At 43.6% G+C, this 25,466-nt stretch overlaps 8 protein-coding genes across 12 annotated transcripts; 5 read left to right on the top strand and 3 right to left on the bottom strand.

Annotated features, from left to right (window-relative positions):
• Positions 1–172: 172 nt before the first annotated feature.
• Positions 173–965, top strand: LOC105564302 (very-long-chain (3R)-3-hydroxyacyl-CoA dehydratase 2-like; the record flags this gene model as incomplete). Its single annotated transcript, XM_012016587.1, has 3 exons — positions 173–420; positions 510–691; positions 768–965. Coding segments are annotated over 3 exons (504 nt in total), but the record flags the coding sequence as incomplete, so codon positions are not given.
• A 127-nt stretch (positions 966–1,092) lies between these two features.
• Positions 1,093–3,462, top strand: LOC105564238 (39S ribosomal protein L37, mitochondrial). Of its 2 annotated transcripts, none has more exons than XM_012016471.1 (7): positions 1,093–1,220; positions 1,562–1,747; positions 1,827–2,051; positions 2,116–2,235; positions 2,318–2,424; positions 2,496–2,678; positions 2,984–3,462. In XM_012016471.1, exons 2-7 carry the CDS (start codon positions 1,572–1,574, stop codon positions 3,403–3,405), a joined length of 1,233 nt encoding a protein of 410 aa, XP_011871861.1. In that variant the 5' UTR covers positions 1,093–1,220; positions 1,562–1,571; the 3' UTR covers positions 3,406–3,462. The 2 variants fall into 2 exon arrangements, with proteins under 2 accessions (XP_011871861.1, XP_011871862.1); XM_012016472.1 differs by having other exon boundaries at positions 1,093–1,303.
• Positions 3,454–5,980, bottom strand: LOC105564240 (cyclin-dependent kinase 20). Of its 3 annotated transcripts, none has more exons than XM_012016475.1 (6): positions 5,969–5,980; positions 4,934–5,176; positions 4,466–4,654; positions 4,144–4,380; positions 3,851–4,078; positions 3,454–3,672 (listed from the first exon to the last, which is right to left on the bottom strand). In XM_012016475.1, the coding sequence occupies exons 2-6, from the start codon at positions 5,117–5,119 to the stop codon at positions 3,517–3,519; spliced, it is 996 nt and encodes a 331-aa protein (XP_011871865.1). In that variant the 5' UTR covers positions 5,120–5,176; positions 5,969–5,980; the 3' UTR covers positions 3,454–3,516. The 3 variants fall into 3 exon arrangements, with proteins under 3 accessions (XP_011871865.1, XP_011871863.1, XP_011871864.1); XM_012016473.1 differs by lacking the exon at positions 5,969–5,980 and adding an exon at positions 5,811–5,959; XM_012016474.1 differs by lacking the exon at positions 5,969–5,980 and adding an exon at positions 5,842–5,959.
• A 379-nt stretch (positions 5,981–6,359) lies between these two features.
• LOC105564236 (trafficking protein particle complex subunit 6B) lies at positions 6,360–7,716 on the top strand. The gene is made up of 2 exons (XM_012016469.1): positions 6,360–6,827; positions 6,898–7,716. The coding sequence occupies exons 1-2, from the start codon at positions 6,702–6,704 to the stop codon at positions 7,297–7,299; spliced, it is 528 nt and encodes a 175-aa protein (XP_011871859.1). The 5' UTR covers positions 6,360–6,701; the 3' UTR covers positions 7,300–7,716.
• Positions 7,578–11,935, bottom strand: LOC105564237 (cystathionine beta-synthase). Its single transcript, XM_012016470.1, has 5 exons — positions 11,649–11,935; positions 10,014–10,142; positions 9,390–9,499; positions 8,423–9,297; positions 7,578–8,342 (listed from the first exon to the last, which is right to left on the bottom strand). The coding sequence occupies exons 2-5, from the start codon at positions 10,094–10,096 to the stop codon at positions 7,911–7,913; spliced, it is 1,500 nt and encodes a 499-aa protein (XP_011871860.1). The 5' UTR covers positions 10,097–10,142; positions 11,649–11,935; the 3' UTR covers positions 7,578–7,910.
• Positions 11,936–12,073: 138 nt separating this feature from the next.
• Positions 12,074–13,596, top strand: LOC105564234 (peptidyl-prolyl cis-trans isomerase NIMA-interacting 4). The gene is made up of 3 exons (XM_012016467.1): positions 12,074–12,240; positions 12,787–12,906; positions 13,001–13,596. The coding sequence occupies exons 1-3, from the start codon at positions 12,136–12,138 to the stop codon at positions 13,157–13,159; spliced, it is 384 nt and encodes a 127-aa protein (XP_011871857.1). The 5' UTR covers positions 12,074–12,135; the 3' UTR covers positions 13,160–13,596.
• LOC105564235 (L-selectin) lies at positions 13,201–19,444 on the bottom strand. Its single transcript, XM_012016468.1, has 5 exons — positions 17,663–19,444; positions 16,524–16,651; positions 14,823–15,002; positions 14,577–14,742; positions 13,201–14,054 (listed from the first exon to the last, which is right to left on the bottom strand). Exons 2-5 carry the CDS (start codon positions 16,633–16,635, stop codon positions 13,853–13,855), a joined length of 660 nt encoding a protein of 219 aa, XP_011871858.1. The 5' UTR covers positions 16,636–16,651; positions 17,663–19,444; the 3' UTR covers positions 13,201–13,852.
• A 1,446-nt stretch (positions 19,445–20,890) lies between these two features.
• LOC105564233 (zinc finger protein 773-like) lies at positions 20,891–24,982 on the top strand. 2 transcript variants are annotated; one of them, XM_012016466.1, is made up of 8 exons: positions 20,891–21,083; positions 21,841–22,378; positions 22,515–22,782; positions 22,854–23,051; positions 23,132–23,299; positions 23,659–23,851; positions 23,921–24,178; positions 24,594–24,982. In XM_012016466.1, exons 1-8 carry the CDS (start codon positions 20,961–20,963, stop codon positions 24,840–24,842), a joined length of 1,995 nt encoding a protein of 664 aa, XP_011871856.1. In that variant the 5' UTR covers positions 20,891–20,960; the 3' UTR covers positions 24,843–24,982. The 2 variants fall into 2 exon arrangements, with proteins under 2 accessions (XP_011871856.1, XP_011871855.1); XM_012016465.1 differs by having other exon boundaries at positions 22,512–22,782.
• Positions 24,983–25,466: the final 484 nt, after the last annotated feature.

Genomic DNA, 25,466 nt, shown 5'->3' with positions numbered 1-25,466 from the left:
CAAGAATTTGTTAAAATTGTGACTAAAATGACTAAAAATTTTGGTAGACGTGCTAATATGGAAAGAGTTTCGCGAAATCTCTGTATAGATTGGAGAAAACCTGAAAAATTATCTGGTTTTCATATAGATACAGTCCTAAAAATATAATTGTGTATAATTTTTACATTGATGCTTCTTTTTTCAGATAGTGCACGCGGCACTCGGGCTGGTGCGATCTAATATTATAATCACGTTGTTCCAAGTCGCCAGTCGTGTCGTGGTTGTAGCTGGAGTTATCCTGGCTACGCCTACCACGTACGCCGCTGCGTCTCTGGGTCTTCCGCTGGCTCTCACCGCGTGGTCCATCACGGAAATCATCAGATACTCGTACTATTTCGCAAATCTCGTCGGTATTGTGCCGCACGTGCTGGTCTGGCTGAGGTAAGCTTGGTCTCCATCATCTCCTCTGCGCTTCAAGCTACCCTTATTTACATTTGAGATTGCATTATCAAGCGGAAACGTGCTTCCAGATACACCTTGTTCATCGGACTGTATCCGCTGGGCGTGACCGGTGAATTGTTGTGCTTCTACGCCGCCGTCAAGTACGCCAGCGCTTATCCCAACTCCTGGAGCTATCCTCTACCAAACGCATGGAACTTCACATTTAGCTACCTGTACACCCTGATAGCAATCATGCTAACTTACATTCCAGGTGAATGTAGAGAGTGAAAAAGACCGTTTAGCGGAGTAAACGTGAATTCGTGAATTATCCATTGGTTTGTTTGCAGGTTTCCCGCCGCTTTATCTGCACATGTTCGCGCAAAGACGTAAAATACTTGGCCCCGCGAAGGAGAAACATTAGCTTATAAGTCTGCATAATGAATATTTTCTTAAGCATTTGTAACTTTCATGAATATTTATATGTACAGAGGAAATTATGGGAGGGGGATTTGTACGAGATGTTATTAAAGAATGGTTACACAAAATGTTTTATGAAAAAAGTGCGGTTCTTCCGAAAACGAAGATTTTACTCGCGTGATCCAGTGCAGTCTCCGTTATCAGAGATTGCTAAAAAAAAAAAAAAGAATTTTAAACAGCAATTTTATTACACCGGAAAGATTCCTGTATTATCGATGCAGCTTAGAATTGTTATAAGCCGGAAGATGGGTCGTGCTTGTAACGCGAGTACATTGTAGAATCGGAAAATATTACTCAATTTGGCTTTATTGTTTCTCAACGACGTGAGTTACGACGACGAGTCTCGTCATTTTACTTTTTAACATTGCTTCGCGGCAGCTTCGTGCTGATAAAGCGAGGAAACTTGGTTAATAAGCCGCATAACCTTTAAGGGCCAGTTCCACAAACGTTGGTTAACTGTTAACCAGAGTTCAGTCAACGCCCTATCTTTTTCTATCTTGTTCTCTAAGAAGAGACAGAGGATTAGTTAACCTTCGGTTAGCAGTTAACCGACGTTTGTGAAACTGGCCCTAAGACTTTCGCGTTCACTGTTTTCGATCCGTTGTCGAGTTCTAACTTTCAGCCGAGAAGTGGTATTTATCTGTTTTTGTTAATCTACCCTCAGATAAGGTACGATGAGGCTCACGCGGATATTGTACAAGCAGAATATAGGTAGGCAGATTAAAAGCGTGTGGTACGTAAAGCGAGAGCGCAAAGTGAAGGACAACAAGACGGAGCAATACCTGTCGACGCTGGGGATTCCGGTGAAAGACGCCGCAGAAGTGGTCGATCAGAAGCAGGAGCTTCCAAAGTACTCTTCTCTCCAGAATTCTGTCTCTCGCAGGTGTCGCGTGTATCCGATACTAATTGCAGATTGTATGTTACACAAGGCTGCAGCTGGAGTTTCTGAAGCCAAGGCAGATAGCGTTTGACGAAACGCATCCCGACTGGAAAGCTCGGGCTTGCCTGGTGTTTAAGGATCATAATGTTCTGCAGGAAGGATTTTGCCAAGCGCAGGTGTTGACGAACACCGTGTGTCTGCCCGACGGTTCCTTGAATTATATCCAAGATTCGTTGCCGGATCTGCCGGAGCATGTGGACGACATAGTGAAAAGGTACGTTAGACTTGTTCTCTTCGGATTCTCGTGCGTGTACTGAATATTCCTTGGCACTCTCTAGGATAGTTTATAGTTCGAACATATTTGACGCTCATCAAGAGCAGTTACCAAAGAGGAAGGATCCTAAGAGACCTGCGTGGGTGTTTCCCAGAGAATATGGCATAACCAACAATAGAAAAATGTTAGTAACTTGAAACATTATTTTGACGGCAAGAGTATCTGTGCATTTATACCTGTTTCTTAAATATTGAATATTCTCGTAGGCGAAACCTGTCTAGGAAACTTTTACAACTCTGCGAGACATTGTCGGGTCCAGATATCGCGCAGAAGCGATGCATTTTGTGTGACGGGATAACAAAGTTGAGCTTAGGTAACTCGTTGAATATTTGAACGTTGCACCCGACATTCTATTCGAATATCTCGTAACATAAAATTTCCCAGATAAAGAATCGGACCTCTTCCAATTTACCCTAAGATCGGACGTGACGGTCACGTCGGCAGATCCTTTGAAACCAATAGGAAGTTCCAACAGCGCCATGGAAATAGATCTCCCGAATATACATCCATTGCATTACACCATCGGTCTGGACAAGACAAACGTCTACAGAATTGAGGACATGTATCGTAAGTTCGATGTTCGTTATTTCCAACGTATACAATGCACTTCTGATAATTATAGGGGAGTCCCCTATTGTGAGATAGGCTTCTAATATGAGATAGCAGGTTTTCATCGTTCAAATTTAATCACAAAGCTTTTGTCGCAACAATTACGCGGTCCAACAATGAATTAAGGACAGGAAATTCGTGGTGAAACCAACAGATGATGCCTATTAATTTAGCAGAAACTTTGTTATCTCACATTAGTGGCTTTCTCACTTGGTTAGCTCGCATTAGGGAGTTTATCTCATAATAGAGAACTTTAATAACAGCTGTCAGCTCAACATTGCCCTGGATAAACGTCCACACCATCTTTGTGCACTACGACCCCGTGGAAGTGAAAAATTTAACGGAATTGGCTGTGACGCAGAATCAGGTTTTCGGTCGCACTCTGCTGAAGGCGTACACCGTGACGGCGTCCTGCGCCCGGCAGAAGTTCGGTTCGTCCGTGAAGGAACTGCCGGAACCCGTGACCGTGCAGTGCATTCAATCGGACGGGAGGGACTACCACTTTTTCATATTTCAACTCAATTCGCTGGACACCAATGACGCTCGCGTCAAGAACTTCTGGTGTGCTCTGCCGCCGTTGACGCTCTACGATAAAGCTGAATACGATAACGGCAGGCCAGTAGTCGAGGGATACAATCCGGAGGTATTCAGAAGAATACTCGCGTTTTACAGGAATGGAAATTAAACGAGGTCTGTTAAATAAAATCGTTAATCGGATCTTTCCGAACTTTTCTGCAATGAATATCTTGTCATTTATACCAATAGTATACCATCGATATCGTCACGACGGTCATCGTTACGCAATGCTTAGAAGATTTTCAAAAAGTGTACTCGGCTGCACGTTCGGATCGATTTCCTTCGATTTTACGCGAAGGCGATGATCCGACGGTGGCTTTATTAGATTCTTCATAGAGGGATATGGCTTGGAGTAAAAGTATACGTGACACAATGCCTGCAACAATAAATTCCTCATTTCTATTTGTGTCATGTATATTTGTTCCTTCAGTTACTTTCTAACGTAATTAAAGTAATCGAAGAAGCAAAAATAATAGCTGATAAAAAAGCTGAGGGGCAACATCTTTGTATTATATTATATTATCATTATATAATTTATTAATTTCACACATTACCTGTTCAGCTGTGAGACGTTTCGAGGAATTGTAAATCAAAATCTGCCTGATTAGATCGACAGCGTCCGGCGGCGCGTCTTGAACGATGCTCTCCCATGTCGTGCCTTTGTGATAGGGGAAGGTGATTTTGTTGTAGTCCGGTAGCGAGCTAAGCTCGGGCCAGGATTCGGACGTAGGAGAGCCCAGATATTTCAAGACGATTGCCAGTTGCTCGATGTCAGTCTCGCCCTGCAGTTGTAAATAAACAGCTACGTAATTTAACAATCCATTTCAGTCGAGAGGGACTTATCTACCGGAAATAGCGGGGAAGCGTTCAGCATTTCGCCGAATATGCAACCGATCGACCATATGTCGATCGCGGACGTGTAGTAGCGTGCCCCGTAAAGCAGCTCCGGCGCCCGGTACCACCGTGTGGCGACCTGATGCGAGTACGGCTTCGTGCCGTCCCGCCACATCAGCCTGCTCAAGCCAAAATCGGCGATCTTCAGGATGCCTCGGTCGCTGATCAACAAGTTCGCAGGTTTCAAATCCTAAAATGCGATACCCAATACTCGTCCGACACTTCAGACGTGATTACGCACACCTGGATCTCCTCTAAGACAAAAAAATCGGTACCCTGTGTATTATATTCTTGCCGTGCACGTACGCTGTGCCCTCCAGCAGCATTTTCATGTAAGTTTTAATTTGCGCCAGCGTCAAGGATATCTCGGAGTCTCGCAGTATTTCCCAGAGGCCCGTGGGCATGTACTCGAACACCATCACGAAGTCTAGGCCGCTCGGGAAGGCATCCAGCAGCTCCACGACCTGCGAACAAATGGCGATAAATTCAGTGAATCGATACAGAAGAGAATCTCTGGAGAATCAGTGGACGCTTTAGCCCACATTCTGAATTCTCTTTCATCGATGAAAACGTTTGTAAAAGATCCTTTCAGCAATAAGAATTCTTGAAAGCCAATTTTAGTGGCACTTTTATCGATAAAAGAGGATTTACAGAATATCGACCTTTGGATTTAAAAAAGTCCGCGAGCGCTTTCTCCTTGAAAATTTAGGAAAATATAAGACGCTGGATAAGAGAGAGCGTACGTAGGGATGCTTGAGCTGCTGCAAACTTTTCACTTCGCGTATGATGGATGCGGGTAGCCCGCCTTCGGCCCTTTTAATCATAATCTTCTTCAGCGCCACTTCCCGATCCTGGGATGTATCGCGCGCCTTCAAGACCAAGCCTTGCGCCCCTTCGCCGATCTGGCCGTTTATGATATATTTCTCCATGTTCCAGTCCAGAAATTTATGTTACCAAGATTATCGACAGCACATCATTACTGTTAACTGTAACAAACAATACGCGAGTCAGCAAGGTATAGACAATTAGCTTTACAACATAATGAAAATAGACGAAACTTGCGTAGCGCATAAATGCACAAGGAACCCGATTGGGCCACAAGTGCATAAGCAAGTTTGTCTGGATAGGTCCAGTTAAAATACAAATACAATCAATAAGTTATGCATTTAACTGTCGTATCTCTAAATACGCAAAATACGACTGACGGAAATAACTAGAGATACTTTCTTCACGACTAATGCCTGGTTTCACCAACGTCGCTTAACGTTAAGCTTAGTTCAATTCGTTCTTTGTCTCCTTCCAACTCCCAGAAAACATTTTGCGCGCAAACATTACGACGACGCACTTGGATAGAATTTTGCTCGCGTTGTTGAGCCATTTTTGTACGCGAGTCGACAGATATTTGCGCGCAAAATTATACGTTGATACACGCGCTAGCCGCTTGCGTGCAAAAGCACAGACTGAACATATCTTTCGGGCAAATCGCATACAAATTTGCATGCGTAAGACAAGTAAAATTTGCGCGCAAGAATTGTTATCTGGGCTGTTACTTCAGAAAGAGACAAACGTGAATTGAACCAGGATTAAAGTTGAGCGACGTTTGGTGAAACTGGCCCTTACTTTACTAAGATTTTAAAAAAATATACGAAACGAAGATTAACGCTCATCCGAAGGTATCCTTTAAAAATGTAATGCAAAGAGAAATTAATTGTCAGCGAGAGCGCGATATCGTTACTCCGCGGCGTGGAATAAGCGTGCTTTTCAGTCTCCATGGTTACCAGTGCGGTGCACTCTGTATCACGGTGTAAAGACACAAGGTGAAACATTGCGCATGTAGCCAATTTTTGGGGCAAATTGTTCATTGGCTCTTCCTGCATTCAACCGCAATGATTGGCAGTTGGAACGTTGGGGCAAATTTCTGATTGGTCAGTTCGGTAGTTTGGGCCACTTCCGATTGGTTGACACTGCGCACCCACCAGATCGCTCCACCTTGCATCTTTACACCATGGCGGTACCTTTAAATGTACTCTTCGCGCCTCTCCTCTCTCTCTCTCGCCAACGTTTGATCACGCGCCTGTCTCGTGTCAGGTGCACCTAAAGTCGTCCGTTCTGCTTGCACTTTCCAATATTTTTTACATCGAGAACGAGACAGACGTACGTACAAATTCGTGTGTTGGAAAGAGAAGGAGCGAGTACGCGAGGAGCAGTTGAAGCGGGCGTCGCGATCGCTCGGCGCTCCGTGGCGCGTGCGCGAGCGCCTGTCAAAATTGTCGCACACGCCTTATCAATCTTATCATCACATTTTACGATACGCGTCAGTGTACTTTGCGGTCACGCGGAGAGAGCGATCGAGCGATCGACTTCCTTCGATTAACCTGAGCTTCCTTCCGGGGAGGATTGACGGCTGCGTGGTGTCCAGGTTGTTTGACGTACTCTCTGCAAATGGTGCGCGTGTAAGCCGAGTCACACGGAGAGGAGTGAACGGTAGGCGGACGAGACACGACGGCAACGATGAAGCAACAGATAGCCGATTCCAAGGCGAATCCCGGCGCGACCGGGGAAGCCGACGACTGTCTGTTCGAGTATCTGCACGCCGAGCTGGTAAACTACGTTCTGAGCAGGTCGTCCAACGCCGCGGTGAGTACAACCGGCCGTGGGAGATCGGCTGTTAGCCGCGCAAAAGTTATCGACTTGCTGTTGTCGACAGGAGGGCGAGGAGGAGCTCTCGCGCCTGGAGTGGATGGGCTTCAGCGTCGGTTACAGGATCATCGAGCGGCTGACGAGGGAGTGGAGCAGGTTCAAGGACGAGCTGGACATGATCAAGTTCATCTGCACCGACTTCTGGTCCAGCCTGTATCACAAGCAGATCGACAATCTCAGGACTAACCACCACGGCGTGTACGTGTTGCAAGACAACGCCTTCAGGCTGCTGGACAAGGTTGGCACGAGCAGCAGCAAGCAGTACCTCAAGGAGAGTCCGCGCCTGCTGGCTTTCACCTGCGGCCTCCTCCGAGGCAGCCTGGCGAATCTCGGTATTATCAGCACCGTCACAGCGGAGACCACCACGTTACCAAGCTGCAAGTTTCACGTTCAAGTTCAAAAGATTTAATGGCCATTCGGTATGGGCGACTCGAGAAGTAAGAAGGCGCGGAGGTGTAAAAAAAGTACATACATAGCAGAATCTCGGTACGAGATTCAAGGGGATACGATAAGATATTCGTCGTATAATTATATATATTTCTATTTGTATTTAATGGGCAGAAAATAAATTATTAATATTCCTGGAGATGAAACAGGTCTGACATTTGTCTCGTGCGTGCGTATAACCGTGTGCATAATTAGTGGACCCGATTCTAGAGTACATTCGAGATAAGATATTGACGTATATTCATAATCTCGTATTTTTATTTTGCTCGTCTGTATTTGCACGTTGATTCGTGGAATTGCTACAAAGGTGAAAAGTGCAGCTTAGATGCGTAAAACTGTAAATGCTAAAAGAGATATTAAAAACTTGTATCACTTCACAAGAACGGAATGTATATGTACATTTCACATTGACAATGATATAAATTATCGGCCCAATTTATACAAATGTAAGGTAATAGTATTAAAATTGTAGAGGAAGGAACCGTGTAATCGGTCCTACTTATTTGAATATACGGAGCAAGCGAACAGTCTCGCTTGATCGCGTGTGACGAGATCGAATTTTATACAATTCCGTTATTTTTCATCGCCATCATCCTTGGTGATAAAATTAAAAATATCGCGCTGAGTTACAAGTCCAATCGGAGCGTCTTTGTCGTTCACAACTACGGCATAGGGTTCCTTCTCGAGAATACGCGACACTCTACCGAGCGCAGTTGAGGCTGCAACTTTTGTAAACTGCTTTATCATGACTTTCTCGGCGCAGTCACTGCGATTCACCGTGCCGGAGATTAAACTGGACAGGAGCGCGTCCAACGTGACTACGCCTTTCACGCACGCGTCCTTCTCGTCGGTTACTAACAACGGCTGTACGTGATCGGCGGATTTCAAGAGGTCCGCAGCATTTTTACACGACATCCCCTTTAGCAACACATGCTTTTTTAATGGTAAATCCGATACCGGTAAGTTCCACCACCACTTGTTCGCTTCTATCGAGGGTTCAGACGGCTGAAAGAAAAATTGTTATTTAGCAAATATTCAATATCTGAAATCAACTTAAACGCCGACCGGGCAGCAAGTAATCTTACCAAGAAGTCCCTGGCTTCCATCCATTGATCGGACACGAATTTGGTCATGTAATTTCTTATACTGTCCGGCAAAAGAACGACCACGCGTTTGTCCGCGGGCAGGTCTTTCGCGATTTTTAACGCCGCCGCGAGCGCGGCGCCGCTGCTGCCGCCGCACAACAGTCCCTCCTTGCTGATAAGTTCCCGCGCCGCTATTAGTGACTCCTCGTCCTCGGTTTTCATCCACGTGTCGATCACCTTGCGATCCAGGACCGTGGGTACAAAGTCGTAGCCAATTCCCTCTAACTCGTAGAAGCCGACGCCGTCGCCATTCAGTTCGGACGGCTCCGCCAAAATGCTGCCCTTAGGATCGACCGCGATAATTTTCGTGCTAGGCGACAATTCCCTCAATTTTCGTCCAACCCCGGACACAGTGCCGCCAGTGCCGGCGCCCATTACAACGTAATCCACTTTGCCGTCGCACTGCTCCCAAAGTTCCGTCGCGGTGTGATCGTAGTGCGCCAACGGATTGCCAGCGTTGGTGTACTGGTCCAGAACGATACTATCGGGTATCTCACGCTGCAACTTCTGGGCGACGCTGATGTGCGCCTCCGGGCTGTACCAAGCGGCCTCGGTCGGCGTTCTGACTATTTTCGCGCCGAGAGCGCGTAGCGCGTAGACTTTCTCGTTCGACATTTTCTCCGGCATCACAATGATGCACTTGTAACCCTTGACCGCCGCGGCCATCGCCAGGCCGATGCCGGTGTTGCCGCTGGTTGGCTCGATAATCGTATACCCCGGCTTTATCAGGCCCTTTTCTTCCGCGTCCTGGATCATTCTGTGCGCTATCCTGTCCTTGACAGACCCTCCGGGATTGAAGAACTCGCATTTCGCGTCTGTGCGACAAGATAAGAACGCTTTTTTAAGACTTACTTGCGAAGAAAAATTGAATGTTCACCGCTGTAGAAAATATAAATTTCTTACTGACACATTTCACATTTGATCCCATGCGCTTTAGGAATGCTGTTAAGTCGTACGAGAGGCGTCTGACCAATCGCGCTTAAAACATTTGGTAATATCGTCTTACGGTTTGGTACCCTAGGAAATAAAAAAAATATATATTATATAAATCGGTATAAGAATTAAAAAAATTACCGTCGTTCACCTCGAATAAATCGCAAATAAAATCGCAAAAAAATAAATAAAAAAAAAGTTACACAGTGATAAGGAGATCTCTAGTCTAGACATTAACACAAACACGCGCACAACTATTATCTGTTACTAACTCTCTAATCTCCTATGATAGCTATCGATTATTGGAGTCATGTTTACGGTAATATTTTCGCCGAGTTTTGCAATGTTCTCCTCTCTGTCCTCGTTTCTGTGATTTTTTTTTAACAATGTTGTGATTACAATGACCACACTCGGTCCACTGATAAACTTATCTCGCAGCATATGGTGAAATCTCCCTCATCTCTTAAGATTAGCACAGCGCCGCATATGTAACGTATGGCGTCCACGCATAACAGCGAGGTGACAATGATGCGTAGACCATTGTAGACAAGATGATAAGGACAAAGCAACTCTTCGTAAAGCTTTGTGGCGAACTTACTCCGTTTGTGTGGTATGCGGCGAATTTTTCACGTTCGCTTCCCACGTGCATTTAGATGGTCGGTCCGGCCGTATCAGTTCCATTATCACAATCTTCTCCTTTCAATTATCGATCAAACGAAAGGCTCGGCTGCAATAAATTATAATAGTTAGACATATTCGAGATGCTTAAAGGCGTATCTTAGTCTGGTATTCCTAGTCAGATCTTATATTCGAGACCGTCTTAACATCATCTTCAGATGCTCCGTAACCAACGAAATATGTCTCATACAACAACTTTAGATAAATTCAAGCCGGTCTTGAATATAAGATCTGACTATGGCCGGTATTTATAGCCGGACCTTATATTCAAGGCCGTCTTGAGTTTATCTAAAGGTGCTGTACGGAACATTTCGTTGGCTACGGAGTATCTAAAGATGATCTCGAGACAGTCTTGAATATAAAATCTGACTATGAATACCGATCTTAGGCCAGTATTCATAGTCAAATTATCTTATATTCAAGACTGCCTCAGGAATATTTTTAGATACTCCGTAGCCAACGAAATGTTCCATACAGCACCTTTAGATAAATTCAAGACGGTCCTGAATATAAGATCTGATTATAAAATACCGATCTTGGGTATTTAAATATATCTTGGATATTGTTGTATATTTAATTATGCCCTGGATATTTCAAATATGTTTCAATCCACTTTATTTTGAAGTGTCTCATGTTACCAGTGTCCATTTCTATCAATGTATATAGATTCTCTAATCTCTTCTATCAATGTATATAGATAACTCTAATCTCGTTTTTTTTGCCGGCTTTAAAATTAGAAAACGATAAAAAGGCAAGTTTAAATCGAGATTAAAGTTGAATCCCGCGGAAACGGACGCAGGTTGTAAAAAATGGACGCAGCAACTTAACAGCGGAACATAAACTTCAACGTGGCAGCAGTTACACTTCTTGTGCAATTTTCTCTTGCAATTAAAGCGACGAGTGTTTCAGAGATAAAGCCACGGAAGATGCGATTACCCAGGACAGCAAAAGTCCGTCTTGCGAGGTGTCTGTTGCAAACTTCGTCGGCGGATACTTTTGCCAGCTGAAACGCGGACGGGGGATACCCGTCAGCGAAACGCGATAACCCAGATAGCGCACATAGTTGTATGAATATTCTTCTGGAGTGCAAATATTCTTAATTGCAGAATATTCCAATCGAATATTCTATAAATATATATATATATAGATTATTACAATTAGAAATCGTATATTCGTAACGAAGAAGAACGTTTTTAGAGTAAGTATTCGTCGAGAATGCCTTTGGAATATTTCATCAGAATAATTTTTTAATATTCATCGAGTTCACGTATCGCACATTGTTTATCGTGTAATACGCTTATCTTATGCAAAAGGCAGTGAAACCATGCATAACCGACACGCTACATTCGATAGATTCTTCTGTTCACATTCGAAAAAGATTTAAGCAGTGCCAGTCGAACGTTCCACCAGAGGGAACAGGAGGGTCCGCTTTGTATCTTACGCTACAGTGAAAATGCTGCGAGTGAATAGCTTTGACTCCCTTAGAATCGACTCCCAGATCGGCTGCGAGACCGCAATTTCGCAGCTATTTGAACAACACGCTCGATTTACTCACCGGAGTAATGTAAAAGCTACGGAGATCGAGCCGCAGGGTCGTGGAGCGTCGACTCTCGCCGGGTGGCAGCGGAAGAGGCAACGGACGGTTCTGTCCACGTTCTGTCGTACGGAACGTCAGGCTCGAAGTAGAGACGGAATGTAAACGTGAGAAAAAAAGGGGGAGGACAAATACGTAAGATTCCCGTTCCGTGTGTATCACAGTCGACCAGCGAGTATTACTGAAAACTCGCCGCTCTCACATATGCTTTATAGCCCCCTTGTCGTATCTCGTCGACCTTGAATTCGGTATCTCGTTCGGTCGGCGCGAATGAGTCGGTCTTGCAGAGCTCGTCACCGACGGTCGGCAATGCCGCTGGCACGCCCGTGTCAGCTGATATATATTTACCTACGGCCGCTACCGCGTTGACTTCCAACGCGCCTCCGCTCCCCGCCGGAGCGGTGCTCGGGTCGGCGTAACCGTGACTCGAGGACGACAACACACGAACATGCCGCCGAAGAAGAACGCCGGTGCCGCGAAGACCAGCAAGGGCAAGTCCTCGGAGGAGAGCGGCGGTGGGAAAACGGAGAAGAAAGGAGGGAACGCGGTGAAGGTGAGGTGTTTTTGACACGCGCGATATTTTGCATTCACGCCGCAACCCAGTCAGCAAGATGTCAGCAGATTGACATCAGATTCGTCAGAGATACCGTAGCCGTCCGTGCCCGCGCTTGGCTCCTGTTTTCAGAACAGAATCTGTAAACCATTCGCTGCGAATAGACTGCGGAAACTGAGCAGGTCCAGTTATGCGAGCAGATTTTCTTGTATTTCTGCTGACACGCTGGGCAACGTGTCGAATATATTAGTCGCTGTATGCAACCTGTAGTCTCTTTCTGCCTTCAAAATTTGCAGTGGGCGTTTCATGAAATCTGTTCTGACAGATCTGGCTATCTGGGAAGCAGCGTGTGCGTGTGTCGTGTGTCCATTTCTGTCGATGCAGATTAGACCTCTCGCGATTATTCTCCGAGTCAAATCTACATTGGCAGAAACGTAATTCAAGCAGACTGATTAGTCCAGAGCTACAAATATTGCGTACAAGTATAGACTACCGTTTGCGATGACTGTCGTGCGTGTCTACACATAATTATTCCCCTGGACACAGGTTAGACATATCTTGTGCGAGAAGCAGTCTAAGGTACTGGAGGCGCTGGAGAAGTTGAAGGCTGGTCAGAAGTTCAACGAGGTCGCCGCGACGTACAGCGAGGACAAGGCCAGATCTGGGGTAACGCAAAGAATACGCTTGGTTTCTCTTGGTGCACGAACAATTGGGCGGGTAAACGTATTCGAGACGTTGCACTTTATCCGTTGTCTTTAAGGGTGACCTCGGTTGGATGACGCGAGGCTCCATGGTGGGACCCTTCCAAGACGCTGCCTTCGCGTTGCCGGTTTCCAGCCTGGCGTCTCCGGTTTATACGGATCCACCGGTGAAAACAAAGTTCGGGTATCACATCATAATGGTGGAAGGTAAAAAGTAGTCGAGAGCAATCGCGCAAACTTTTCTAAGCGTTTTTGTTTTTTTGTTTGTTTGTGAAACTTGTTACACCCTCGATTGAGCAAATATATGTTGCGTCATTTAAGTAATGATTTGTACAGAGCATCTGTGATATTTATTATAGCGATAAACGCGTTTTGTATTATCTTACATTTTTGCGTCAAGAAAATCAGGACTCGCGTAGGTGATTTAATGATTCGCGTCTCGCAAATTGACGCGTAAAATGATGTTTTCGAATAATAAACAAAAGTGTTACGTTATTTATCATTCGTGAATTTATCGCTCTCTGAATATACAATAACTAGAGTATAATATTTTATCGTAGGAAAAAAAATATATATGTATATATAAAACTTTTCACAAACTAATCTGCAAATCCTGATCTGCAGTCTCTATCTATTAAATATAATTTTCGATGTATCTACGATTACATCTAGCAATATAAATAGCGATATATTTCCTGAAGACAACAAATGCATGAAATTTCGATTAAATAATTCGTGCTTCTTGGGCAAACGAGATTATGGAGGTATTAAATATTACAAATAATAAATATGTTCTATATACTATTCAGTCGCGTTCGCGATGCCGCATAGATGCGTTTTCGTTGTAACTTTATAGGTGCTTAAGCCCGTTTGAACAAAGGTTGAAGCCGTTCATCGAAGTTTTTCTCCCATTACAAACGGATAGTGGGATTGGAGAAGCGGACGTATCTCAGGAGAGACTCGTTGTCCTCGCAGACCCACGGTTTCTTGTGATGACACGCCACGTCGTGCCAGTTCACTCCGTCGTTGTAAAATTGATTGAGGACCGCAATGCAGTTTTCGGGAGCGCCGCCTTGAATGGCCTCACGATTGTCAGGTTGCGGCACGCCGATGCTGAACAAAGCACACGTATTGTCCAGGATAAAATAATTCTTGCACGCATCACCGTTGCTTTTGTCATTTTGCGTCGCGTGCACATTCGAGGAAGTTAAACCTTGACTATTGACAATGTGCGTGCGTGCGTGCAGAGATCATTGATTACAGAGTAGACAATAACAGGAATTGCGCGATGAGCGGATAAAAAGAGATCTAATCACGACCGTTCGACATCCTTGATCTCAATAATTGAAAGTAGCATTTACACGCTCGCAGCTTTGATGTCTTGATATAAGCGTTCGGATAGGAACGTGTTGTACTCGCGTACATAATTACAGGCCGACGTACGCTACAATACTGCGAATAACTAGAGTCCTTCTAATCAGAGTCTGGCCAACAGGCAGTTTCGGCAAAATAACGCGAGAGCATGTGTTGTATGTAGAGTGAGAAGGAATATATTTCTTTCTCGCAACATTTTGCCGAAGCTGGCCTGTTGGCCAGACTCCGATTAGAGGGATTCCAGCGGATAACAAGTCTTACCCGCCGCTCTCGGACCAATCATTCTGGCTGCGTTCGGTGGTCGGCGCGAGCTTCTGCAACTCGGCGGTCCAGAACCAGCCATTGATACGTGGGGGCTGCAGGTCCGGCCGGTCGCAGCCCGCGAAGTCGCACATGCGACCGGAGGTCCAGATGTACTTCACCTTGTCTGCAAGAGAAACGTCTCATTTCGCCACCCTTTGTCTTTGCTCTCGCCGATACAGGCTCGATTTGCAGAATCATGCGTACTTTGAACAATGCGGCTCTTGATGAACTCGTTCTCGGCGGAGGTTTCCAACGAAACTAGGTCCATACAACGTTGCCGGCAGAAGTTTCTACCCGACAGCCAATCCACCTCCTGTCCGGCCGTCCTCTGGTCGGCCCATGAGAAGTAATAGCCTTTCCCATTGAATCGTTGATGGATAATTCCTGCGAAAAAAAAACCGTAATTAGAAGACGAAGCGAATCAGATAGACAGCAGACAATAGACCCATAATCATTATAAATATTTTTGTGCGCGAGAGAGGTATGTTTACCGGGAAGAGCCGGAGGTCTCTCGCTCATTCCCGGAGTGAAAGTTGCGAAATCAGTGTCAGTCGTGACGGCGACCTCGGCGACCACAGTCACGACCTAGACATTGGCACCCGCGTAGTATGCTGATTACATCGTCACTTTCTAAATAAAGAAAAAGAAAGTTTTCTATGGGGCGTGTCCTGGAACGCGTGGACGGGCTACGCCTAATGAATGAATAATCGATTACCGGTTCCTCGTGTGTGACACATTTTATTTCCGTCTTACAATTAGAGATCTAAGAGCTCACCGATGCTGTTTCAGCCGATGGTTTTGCGCTCGAACTTTACCAACTAGATTTTCAATAAGATTTTGACTAAATGAAGAGAAGCGAAATTCGTCTCAACGAAGACAGAAAAGTTCGAGATAAAAGCAAGGACGTTAAAGAAAATTCAAACTTGTGCTGGAATGCATTTAACATCTTGAAAGATTCAATGATAAATCTTATCTCTGAATTCTCTCGGCAGTGTAGCTCACAAGAACCTGGGAAGCTGACTAGAAAAGATTTCCCAGGCATTTTCATTCCGGAACAAATAAGGTGCAAGCGTTCTAACAGTGTTACATTATTACCACTTGGACTTGACCGAAAACGATAAACGTGAAAGTGCCAACCGACATTCCGTACTACTTACGGCGGGTACGAGGACATTTCCAATTCAAATGCGTTCGAGTTACACCGCCGTCGGTGTCATCGTCACACTTTCTATAACGAGCGCGAACGCCGAGGAAGATGCGCCGAGGTGTAAGACTCTCGGACGGTATCACGTATAATTAGCGCCGGCATCGGTGTAAAAGGATGCGATAGAGACGGGGATGGCTGGAGGGTCGAGAGCGGCGGTAAACGATGACCTCGAAGCAGGCCGAGGCGGAGTAGGAAGCGGAGAACACAGATGGAGGAATCGCGTCACGGGTCACTCCTTAATCACAAATATTGAAAATACTTTCTCTAGTTCGCGGTTCCCTTGGGTAAACGAGGGAAACAGGAAGACTCTCTCTCCGACATGAATCTTCGAGCATCGCGGGAACATATTTATCTCGGCGGAAGATCTCAATATTCTATTGATGGCGATGCCTACGATCAATCTAGTGGCATAAAATTAATAATGCAATAGCAATTTCCTGCATCAGCCGAGAATAATAACGGCATCAAATTATCTTTAATTTTTACGAATTACCTTTAAGTACCTTTAATTTTTAAAACGTAACATAATTAAAAAATTATTTTACAACACGACTACATTTTCTTCACTTCTTTCTCTCGTTCTTCCACAAGCAGTGTACAAGTTAACAGAATAATTTAAACATAAGTTATCCTTATAAGCCGGTTTTACCTTGCTTCGATACATCCTGAAAAACAATCGTGTATAAACGTGAACTTACTCTGCGCGCAAAGTGCTGGATTCGGCGGTTCCAGAACCCGACTGCTGGGTACTTTGTTGAATTGGGCGGAGGACACCGTTGCAAAAGCGGCAAGAAGCACGAGCGCTATCATTTTTCTCTTTTCTACGCTACGGTCATTACAAAAAAAAATACAAAATTAATATTAGGTAACCACTTAAATAACACAAGTGATTATTATAAACTTAAGAGGATTCACTTTTTAAATTCTTTATAAATTCACGTGATCTGTTAAACTAAACTAAAAGAATCCTTTCTAGTAGTCCAAGAAGGATTCCATAGAAATGTATCTTTTGATTTCTTATGGGAATAAATTGAAGTTGTTCTGAATACAAAGAATTCCTTTTGTATTTGAACAAACGCTCAGAATTGACGACATATGAGCGAATTCTTTTTGACTTAAAAAAATGTTTTTAAAACAGAAATGGGATGGAAAAAAGAGTTCATTTCGTAATTCGGGAATTCAAAAGAAATTCTTTGTGGATTCTCTGTGCTATCTGGGCACTCATGATCGTACATATAGTTGGTGAGATCTATTTTGGTTAGAGAAAACTTGAGGTTTTTTTATCGCGATCATTGGCGCCTTTTTCGTTAGCTGTGAATTTAAATGCCCGAACTTTTATGAAGAAGAGCCTCTCAAACCGGTTCCGTAATATCACTGTTATACAGGGTGGCACCTTACGCTCAGTCTTACTCTTTAAGCAGAGTATTTTTCTTACTTTGTGCTCACATGCGCTTGTAGCAAGCCATATATTAAAATATAAATATAATAAATTACAATGAAATATAATATAATATAAAATATTCCGATCCGATCCATTCCCCAAAATTTTAACAGATCGAATATTAAATACAAAAATGTTGCAACGTTTTCTTATTTTAATCGTGGATTAATTAATAATATGAAACTCAATGTTTAAAGCTCGTATCAGCCTACGGAGATTGTGATTAGATTAAAATTTTACCAATTAGAGTAAGGGTCACTAGACTTGGAAACTTTACTCCGATTGGTCAAATTTCAATTTGATCTCAATCTCAATAGCCTGATACAGAATCTTGGTTTAATCTAACTTTTTCTCAAAATATGATCTCCATTGTACAAGATCGTCCGTTGAATTTACCTGATACGATCAGCTGCAATCAAGTATTTTTCTTTCCGATCTCGTCTCTCTCTCTCTTTCGCGACTGATTGCAAGATTACGTCTAACGTCTCCGCGGAAGAAACGTCAGGATCCACTATATGATATTGTCTTGCAGACGTTTCACGAAGAACTGCAGAGCCTTCCTGGCAGGCACCCCTATATATACATAATGAGGACACATCGTGTCAATACTTTTACCACCTGACGAACCACGCGAGCGACGGGTCTTGCCCGCCACAAAGACCTCGACGCACGTTTCGTGGATCGCTCGTTCCTTTCCTCTCTCTCTCTCTCTCTCTCTCTCTCTCCCCCTTTTCCGTAAGAAGATACTCGGGCATCATCGAAGTCACGTTTTCGACGATCTTTCGAGTGAGGTTTCAAAATCAACGTATCCTCGATGCGGGCAGAGCACCTTTTCTCCGAAAAATACGGAACACCAAGAGAGCCTTGTGCGTTAGAAGGGGGAAACAAAAAACTTTCCCGCCGTGGACATGAAAGCGGAAAGTACTCGTGATGACATTGCGGTTGTAGAACGTACCCCTGAAAGATGAAACGAATGGAACAGTTATTGCAGCCACGAAGGGAGTAAAACTCGTGGGACATCATAGGGTAACTTGAAATTAACATGGCTCTTCAAGCTCTTGGCGCCTCGCGATATTTTCTTAGAACTTAATCACCCGGACGTCTGCTTCCGATTTTCGTTTGTTTGCGAGAAGCCGATTAAATTGGCTATAATCTATTAAGTAGTTCGTGTCCAATATCCCGCAAAAGGCCACGGTTACTTTCTAGAAGACTTGGAAACGGAAATGCTTTACGTCTAACGGAAATTTCACATTTTGATCTTACACTTTGAGCCCGACAAAGGACTAAATGCTAAAGGACTCTTTCAAAAGAGTTCAAAGATAACAACAACATTTTATTCTAAAATATTTTGAGATTTATTCCCGGAGTATACGGCATCTTCAGGTTTTAAAGACATGTCTTTTTTAAGTTCGTATACTTTTGCGCGGGTTATGTGAAAACTGGAAAGTAAAATCTCTGTTTGCCGATGCTGAGTGAAAGGGGAGTACACGAAAGCATGGAAATTGAAGTAACGCCGCGCGTCAAAAGTTCTCGGGGAAAAAAGGTTAGCATTCCGCAATACTCGCAAATATGTGGCATGGATTAACGACCCGTTCGGCCCGATTCGTGTTTGCCTATTTGTTCAAGACGGCCGTTTGATTGCGTTTGACGCATCGATGACTTTGCGAGAAAACGTGAACTTTCGCTAACACGCCCGTTGAATTTTAAGCGGCTCGTTCGGACATTTTTACGGGTCCATGCGTCTAAAGCCGATTCTACATTGATCGTATTGTAGCGTCGCAAGCGTCGAAAATTATATGGCGTATTCGGTTGCTTGCACTAGTACGCACCCAGTTGTTTCTCGTCAATTCTTATATTCAAAGATCATCTTAAATACCTCTTGCAATATTTCTTATCCAGAAAAATGATCTATACAACGTTTGTATGGATCATTTTTTGACTAACAATAAGTGCTCTTTGAACATGTATTTAAGACAAAGTTAAATATAAGAATCGACTATAAGCCTTGGTGTGCGCTCAATGCACACTAGTTCAAGCAACCGAATTCGCTGTTAGATTCGATCAATCGGCGTCGAATTGGAACCACTTTACGACCCTTGCTTTGCTACGATACGACCAATGTAGAACCGGCCTTAGAATTTAGAACCAGTCCACGTAGAGAGAATTTTCCCTTAAAATTTATCCTGAAAATCATGTAGTCGTGGGACAACACGGCATTTCGAAGAACCGTATGAGTTTTTCGAAAGTTTACCATACATTTTACTAGTAAAATAGATGCAAGAAAATGAAAGTTCTTCAAAATGCCGCGTCTCGCAATCACATGATGTTCAAGGTGAATTTTAAAAGAAAATTCTCTCCGTGCACGACCCTTGCGACACTACGATACGACCAATGTAGAAACCGGGTGAACGCGCGAGTCGACCGGCTCGCAGGGTCTCGTCCTTACAACTTCTTGACAACTTTTCCTTATGTGCGACGCTCGACTCCTGCAAATTCTCACTCTGCAAAAGTTCGGTTTAGAATTAGAAATGTTACTTTTGAAATTAGCTGCACGAGCAGCTCAAAATTTTCGAGACTGTGTATAATTTAAAAACGAGATGTTTAATTGTTTGTAAGAAAATTGTTTGAGATCTAAAACGACTTTAGGAATAGTGACGCTAGTTACGTTCATTGTCGGCTGATTAATCTTTCGTTATTGAGTAAGCTTGGATCGTTTGCTTTTCTTTGTCTCGGGCACGTTTACGCAACACCTTTTACCGGCATGTAAGACAAGAAGAAGCAACACTGATAATGTTCATGTGACTTAAGTTTCTTCTCAGCAAAGTGGATCTGAAGAAAATAATAAAATAGAAAATTCATTACTTTTTTTTGTCGAAACCAAAAGCACAAGAACAAGAAGATGGAAGGGGACACGTACTCATCTAATTTCTGCGTTTAGATGCTCCATCAGTCTGCCAAGAATTATCAATCTTCATTTAAGCAATGTTATCTGCTAACTCTCGCGCTCTCTTCGCTTTCCTTAACGTTTATTTCACATAAACTTCGTGTTCAAAATAATCTCATCTACGACCTCTCGAACGGCCATGTGATCTTATAACTTCACCGACGTCTTTCCGCCTACGCCCGACATTATCGACCGCCGGCAAACGCGGATGCCGACGGTACCGACCGCGCGGGCGCGCACGCGCCGTGCGCGCTCGCGGAGTCCAATGCTTTTTTTATTCCAAACAAACGCTCCGACGAGTGTTACATGTTTTCGTGGGTCCGCTGCGGAGTAAACGGACACGCGCGGAACGCGCCTCAGCCGCTGCTCCCGTGGACGAGGACGAGGTAATCGCCGTGCGGTCCGGCCGGTCGCGTCATCGATTGGCGGTGCGTCGGAGCAACAAGTCGCCCGCCTCTTGCCGCCAGCGCGGTCGCGGCTCCTTCGTTGCGCGAGCGTGGACCCAACATGTCCGCTGCAACCCGGATCAGCGTTGTCCCCGGGATCCCGTACGCGTGCGGCGCGGTGCGATGATGCGCGCGCGACGCACGCGGCCTTAGGGGGAGAACGCGATGCGTCCACGCGCGACGTCGACGACGACGACGGCGTACGACGTTCCCGCGCGCACCGACGGCGACGACGACGACGACGACGGCGGCAACGGCGGCGGCGGCGGCGGCCGCCTCGCACCTCGCGCACCGACTGACGACGATGACGGAGCCGGAACTGTGCCGGTTGTGCGCCGAGACCAGGGAGAATCTCATCGGGATCTACGACGCCGAGGGCCAGAAGCTCGCGATCGAGGCCAAGATCGCCAAGTGCCTGCAGATACAGGTACAGCTGCTGCGGGCGGTCTGCAAAAAAAACCCGTCGCTTCTGTAAAGCGTCGTCCACCACGCGTGGAGTAAACCTGATATACGAAGTAAGAGTAGGAGTAAAAGAAATAAGCAAAGTAAGCGTAGAAATCAAGATTGAGATAGCGCTGACTGACTGCGACTCTGATCAGTGTAACATAGGGTGTGTTCGTTTTAACTGGCTGCACCAGTTCAGAATTTATCTTTCTTCCTCCACGTTGGAGAGCGAAAGGTAATCTCTCAACTGGTACAACCAGCTCGGCTGTAAAGAACGGACCTGTAAGCGCAAGAGCTGGCGTAGAAGAAATTAAAAGTTTGTTTTCACTTATGTTCTTACGTCAGCTTTCTTACGCCGGAAGTGGTTCTCTTGCTCCTATTTACTCCAGGTTTACCCCAAGTGTTGTAGACGACTCTTGAAAACCAACTGCTTGATCTAAGAAGATTCAAGTGCACTCCTGTCATTTATGTATTTAGTGCTTCTTCTGAAAATTATAAATCAAACGACAGAGATGTCAGTTTAGAGGCAAACTTTGCGTGCAATATTGTTTTTATATTTAATAGTTAACGTAAATCGTGCAAAGGTAAATTTTGGGTCCGTTTCATTTTCGTCAGAATAACAAAAGTATACTTTTTGATACGTTAGAAAGTAGCTTGCTCGTAGGCTCCACTTTCTTACTTTGCAAATGTATTCCCGATGTACTTTTATCCGCAGCAACGACTTTGTTACGCTTGTGCAGGTTCTAATGACAGACGGTTTGCCGCTTGCGGTTTGTATTGACTGCTGTGATTTGTTGAACCAATGCAGCGAGTTCTTTGAGAAGACCAATCAAGCACAAATATCTCTAAGACAATTGCTGATAGATCCAAAGTCCGAGCCACAACCGATCGAACCAAATATAGAGTATGTGGAGGAGACTGTAGAGTTTCCAAAGAACGAGGTTAACAATAGGGAGCAGATTGTCCATTGCCAATTACCTGGCAATTTCATCAACGAGACGGTCAATATTTTAAACACTTCCTACTTCATCGAGGGATGTAACAAAAACGAGAATACCGAAGCTCAGGCGATGCAAGATAGCGCGAAGCAGAAGAAGTGTAAGATGCAGATAAAGAAAAGCTCTCCTAAACAGACCAAGAAAAAACTGAAGAAAAAAGGCCAGATGCAAAAGATCGAAGAGGAGTCCGAGCTTAGCCGCATGTCTTCTCAAATGGACAAGGAAGACAATGAGGCAACTCTGAAAGATAACATTGAAATCGTAGATAATTATATGCCAGGTAAGCGTACCTTGTTTTATGAAAAATGTATTTTCATGCTGTTTACTTAATTTTTTCATTGCCATACGAGCTTACAAACGATAATTATTGATACTATATTATCATGGATCTAATATGATATGTATTTTTCAAGTAGAGACAGAATCAAATTTAGAAATAAGAGAAACACGAGCGGTGGAGGCAACGAAGCACGGAAGAAAAAAGACGGAAGGTCTGGACAGATATCCTTGGCTATGCACAGATTGCAACGACAAATTACCGTCTCTGGAAGCACTAGAGGAGCATCACGAAACGGTGCATAATCAACAAGCCAAGTATATGTGCGTGCAATGTTGTAAGGTTTACGACAAATATTATGGGTTCCTCACTCACGTTAAGAGGCATAAGAATAAGGCGAAGTTCAAGTAAGGGTCGTTTGCCGTTGTTTCTCATGCGACATCTTTGTGATCTTTTTGTTAATAATATTTTTTTTCAGCTGTGACGATTGCGGAAAATCATTTGTACATAAAAAAGTATTAGAGTCTCATAAGGCTGTTCACAGCGAAGAACGGCCATTTGTGTGCCAAACTTGCGGTAAAGCTTTCAGACAGCAAAGTGCTTTATGTATCCATAATCGATGCCATTTGCCTGAGACCATGAAGAATAGATTTCCATGCGATCAGTGTGATAAAAGGTATGGCGTTATTTTTTTGACTTCAGGAAATTTTTATGTATTAATCAGAAAATTAATTTTTTCTTTCTTTTTTTTTTTAGGTTTTCGACGAAACCAAATCTTGTAACACACAAGCGCATTCATTCTGGTGTGAGGAACTTTACATGCGATCAGTGTGGCAAAAGTTTCATACAGAAAGGGAATTTAGAGGCTCATTTCCTAACTCACTCGCCAGATAAGCCATACAATTGCTCCCAGTGTACAAAGGCGTAAGTAAATACGTTATTCTTTTTCTTCCTTAGTTTTGCCCAAGTTGCTTTAAGGTCTAATACTTTTTTTATGTACAAATAGAGCTTTCCGCCCATCTTTAACAGTGTAAAGAATAATGTTTAAATATCAGAATATAAAAGTAAGGGTATAAGAAAGGAAAGAAAACAATTTACCGTTCTTGGAATGGAAATACAATAGAGAATGCAATTTACCTTCCTTTATACGCAAATCTTCAACTCACATATAATCTTTTATAAACCGATGGGATAAGAGTTGGAATTGAACTCGGGATCTGCTGAATTAGCCACTCGCACAAAGCCACGTGTTACCGCGAAGTAAAAGTATAATAAAATTGCAGATTTAAAACGCCCCTGCAATTGAAGAAACATGAGACGGTGCATACCGGCGCCAAGCCGCATCAGTGTGCGGTATGCGGACGAACTTTCAGAGAGAAGGGGACTTTGAGAGAACATCACAGAATTCATACCGGTGCGATGCCGTTTACTTGTGAATTCTGCGGGAAGTGCTTCCGTTTCAAAGGGATATTAACTGTGAGTTGTGTCATTTACTAGATCTAATCGCACGTTGCTCAATTTAATGCGATCATTTCACAATCGTAGACGCACAGGCGACAACATACCGGGGAGCGTCCGTACAGTTGCCTCGAGTGTCAGCATCACTTCACAAATTGGCCAAATTACAACAAGCACATGAAACGTCGACATGGAATCAATACTTCTCACACTAAGCATCTGACCAATAATCAACAATTGCAACAGCAACAGTCGACAGAGCAAACGCAATCGCCTCAGATACAGCAGCAGTCCGCTGCAGAGGACACACTTGCCATACCTCACACAGAGTCAACGACAGCACAAGTAAATATAATTTTTTGTTAGCTAAGTGCCGTTTGTTTCATTACGTCACAGTTCTGAATGGCTCGAAATTTCCAAACTGCTTTCATTAGCGACAGTTATATTGTTATGAGAATGACGGTTGCGCTGTGATCGGTATCTTCTTGCTTGTGCTCGAGAGTGGAAAAGGAGGCTCCTAGCGACAGGTCCTTCATTTCAGCCCAGGAAAAATTTCTTTCAGAGTGTATCTTATGATTCGTTGTTCCGGAGCATGTGCCTGTGAAAAAGCATAAATAAAAAATTAGAAAAAGATATGTTAAAACATGCTCTGCATTCAAGACTAAATTGAAATATCTGAGCAAACGCGAATCTCTTTTGTTTAAATAACTTGTATACGTCGACTGATGCAAATGGTTATTTTAATGCTGTGTTCTTACAGGTAATACAAGCAGTTCCTCACGCCTCAGCATCACAATCGATAGTTCTCGAAACTCAACTTCCGACGACTACTATTCAGACAACTACTATTCAGACTTTCCAAACGGACGTCACTAATACTGTCCAGGAAACGGTATTCAGAGACCGAAACACGTATTTTAATCCAGTGTTACAAAACTTTTTGCCAGCGAACTTGTCGTATAACTTTTATAGCATTCCTACGGAGAATGATTTAATTCAACCTAGATAAAAGTGTTCGTTAAAGTTAAGCTTGAGTAAAGACGACCATGTTTTTGTGCCGATTGGTCAAGTTCGAAAAGCAATGACATATAACATATTAAAATCAAATTTAAATTTGCCCAAAAATGCGAGATTAAACGGGATCTTATATATATACAGGGTGGGCCATTTTAATTTATACAGTCGATTTTTTAAAAAACTAAAAGAGATATGAAAAAATGTTTCAGACAAAAGTTGTATGGTTTCGAGGGGGACATAAGATGGTACCATAGGTTTGACCTTGAAGAGTAATTTGAAGGTCACATGAAGGTTACCTTCAATTTCTTAAATGGAACCTACTATTTTTCGTTACATATTCTTGTAGGTTATCTCGAGAGCTTTCCAAAACACTATAATAAAGTATTTTTTTATTAAGAACTTTTTGAGTTATTAAGGTTTGAAAGTTTCAATATTTAGACGTAAATTACAAAATATCTTGTAAAATATTCATTTTTTTATCATCTTACCTTAATACTTTTTTGAACAGAATAATGATACAAATCAACTGGTGTAAAGAAAACAAACAATTTTGTAACAAGCAAAAAAAAAATTTTTTTTAAATTGCTTGTTACAAAATTGTTTGTTTTCTTTACAC

Source organism: Vollenhovia emeryi, unplaced genomic scaffold (genome assembly GCF_000949405.1).
Source record: "Vollenhovia emeryi isolate VEMERY1.0 unplaced genomic scaffold, V.emery_V1.0 DF939167.1, whole genome shotgun sequence".
In the NCBI taxonomy this organism is placed as follows: domain Eukaryota; kingdom Metazoa; phylum Arthropoda; class Insecta; order Hymenoptera; family Formicidae; genus Vollenhovia; species Vollenhovia emeryi.
Note: the sequence above shows the minus strand (reverse complement) of the source record. Positions and strands in the feature narration are given on the sequence as shown.

Coding starts and splice junctions, on each gene's coding strand:
- LOC105564235 (XM_012016468.1), bottom strand. CDS start 16,635: ATGATAGCGCTCGTGCTTCTTGCCGCTTTTGCAACGGTGTCCTCCGCC. Junction 15,003..16,523: donor TCCAGCACTTTGCGCGCAGA/GTAAGTTCACGT, acceptor TTTTTTTCGCAG/GAATTATCCATCAACGATTC. Junction 14,055..14,576: donor GATTGGTCCGAGAGCGGCGG/GTAAGACTTGTT, acceptor TGCTTTGTTCAG/CATCGGCGTGCCGCAACCTG.
- LOC105564238 (XM_012016471.1), top strand. CDS start 1,572: ATGAGGCTCACGCGGATATTGTACAAGCAGAATATAGGTAGGCAGATT. Junction 2,236..2,317: donor ATAACCAACAATAGAAAAAT/GTTAGTAACTTG, acceptor ATATTCTCGTAG/GCGAAACCTGTCTAGGAAAC. Junction 2,679..2,983: donor CAGAATTGAGGACATGTATC/GTAAGTTCGATG, acceptor CTTTAATAACAG/CTGTCAGCTCAACATTGCCC.
- LOC105564236 (XM_012016469.1), top strand. CDS start 6,702: ATGAAGCAACAGATAGCCGATTCCAAGGCGAATCCCGGCGCGACCGGG. Junction 6,828..6,897: donor GCAGGTCGTCCAACGCCGCG/GTGAGTACAACC, acceptor TGTTGTCGACAG/GAGGGCGAGGAGGAGCTCTC.
- LOC105564234 (XM_012016467.1), top strand. CDS start 12,136: ATGCCGCCGAAGAAGAACGCCGGTGCCGCGAAGACCAGCAAGGGCAAG. Junction 12,241..12,786: donor AAGGAGGGAACGCGGTGAAG/GTGAGGTGTTTT, acceptor CCCTGGACACAG/GTTAGACATATCTTGTGCGA. Junction 12,907..13,000: donor AGGACAAGGCCAGATCTGGG/GTAACGCAAAGA, acceptor GTTGTCTTTAAG/GGTGACCTCGGTTGGATGAC.
- LOC105564237 (XM_012016470.1), bottom strand. CDS start 10,096: ATGGAACTGATACGGCCGGACCGACCATCTAAATGCACGTGGGAAGCG. Junction 9,298..9,389: donor TGGGATCAAATGTGAAATGT/GTCAGTAAGAAA, acceptor CTTGTCGCACAG/ACGCGAAATGCGAGTTCTTC. Junction 8,343..8,422: donor TGGAAGCCAGGGACTTCTTG/GTAAGATTACTT, acceptor TTTTTCTTTCAG/CCGTCTGAACCCTCGATAGA.
- LOC105564233 (XM_012016465.1), top strand. CDS start 20,961: ATGACGGAGCCGGAACTGTGCCGGTTGTGCGCCGAGACCAGGGAGAAT. Junction 21,084..21,840: donor CCAAGTGCCTGCAGATACAG/GTACAGCTGCTG, acceptor ACGCTTGTGCAG/GTTCTAATGACAGACGGTTT. Junction 22,379..22,511: donor CGTAGATAATTATATGCCAG/GTAAGCGTACCT, acceptor GTATTTTTCAAG/TAGAGACAGAATCAAATTTA.
- LOC105564240 (XM_012016475.1), bottom strand. CDS start 5,119: ATGGAGAAATATATCATAAACGGCCAGATCGGCGAAGGGGCGCAAGGC. Junction 4,079..4,143: donor ACGCTTCCCCGCTATTTCCG/GTAGATAAGTCC, acceptor TTACAACTGCAG/GGCGAGACTGACATCGAGCA. Junction 3,673..3,850: donor AACGTCTCACAGCTGAACAG/GTAATGTGTGAA, acceptor TTATTGTTGCAG/GCATTGTGTCACGTATACTT.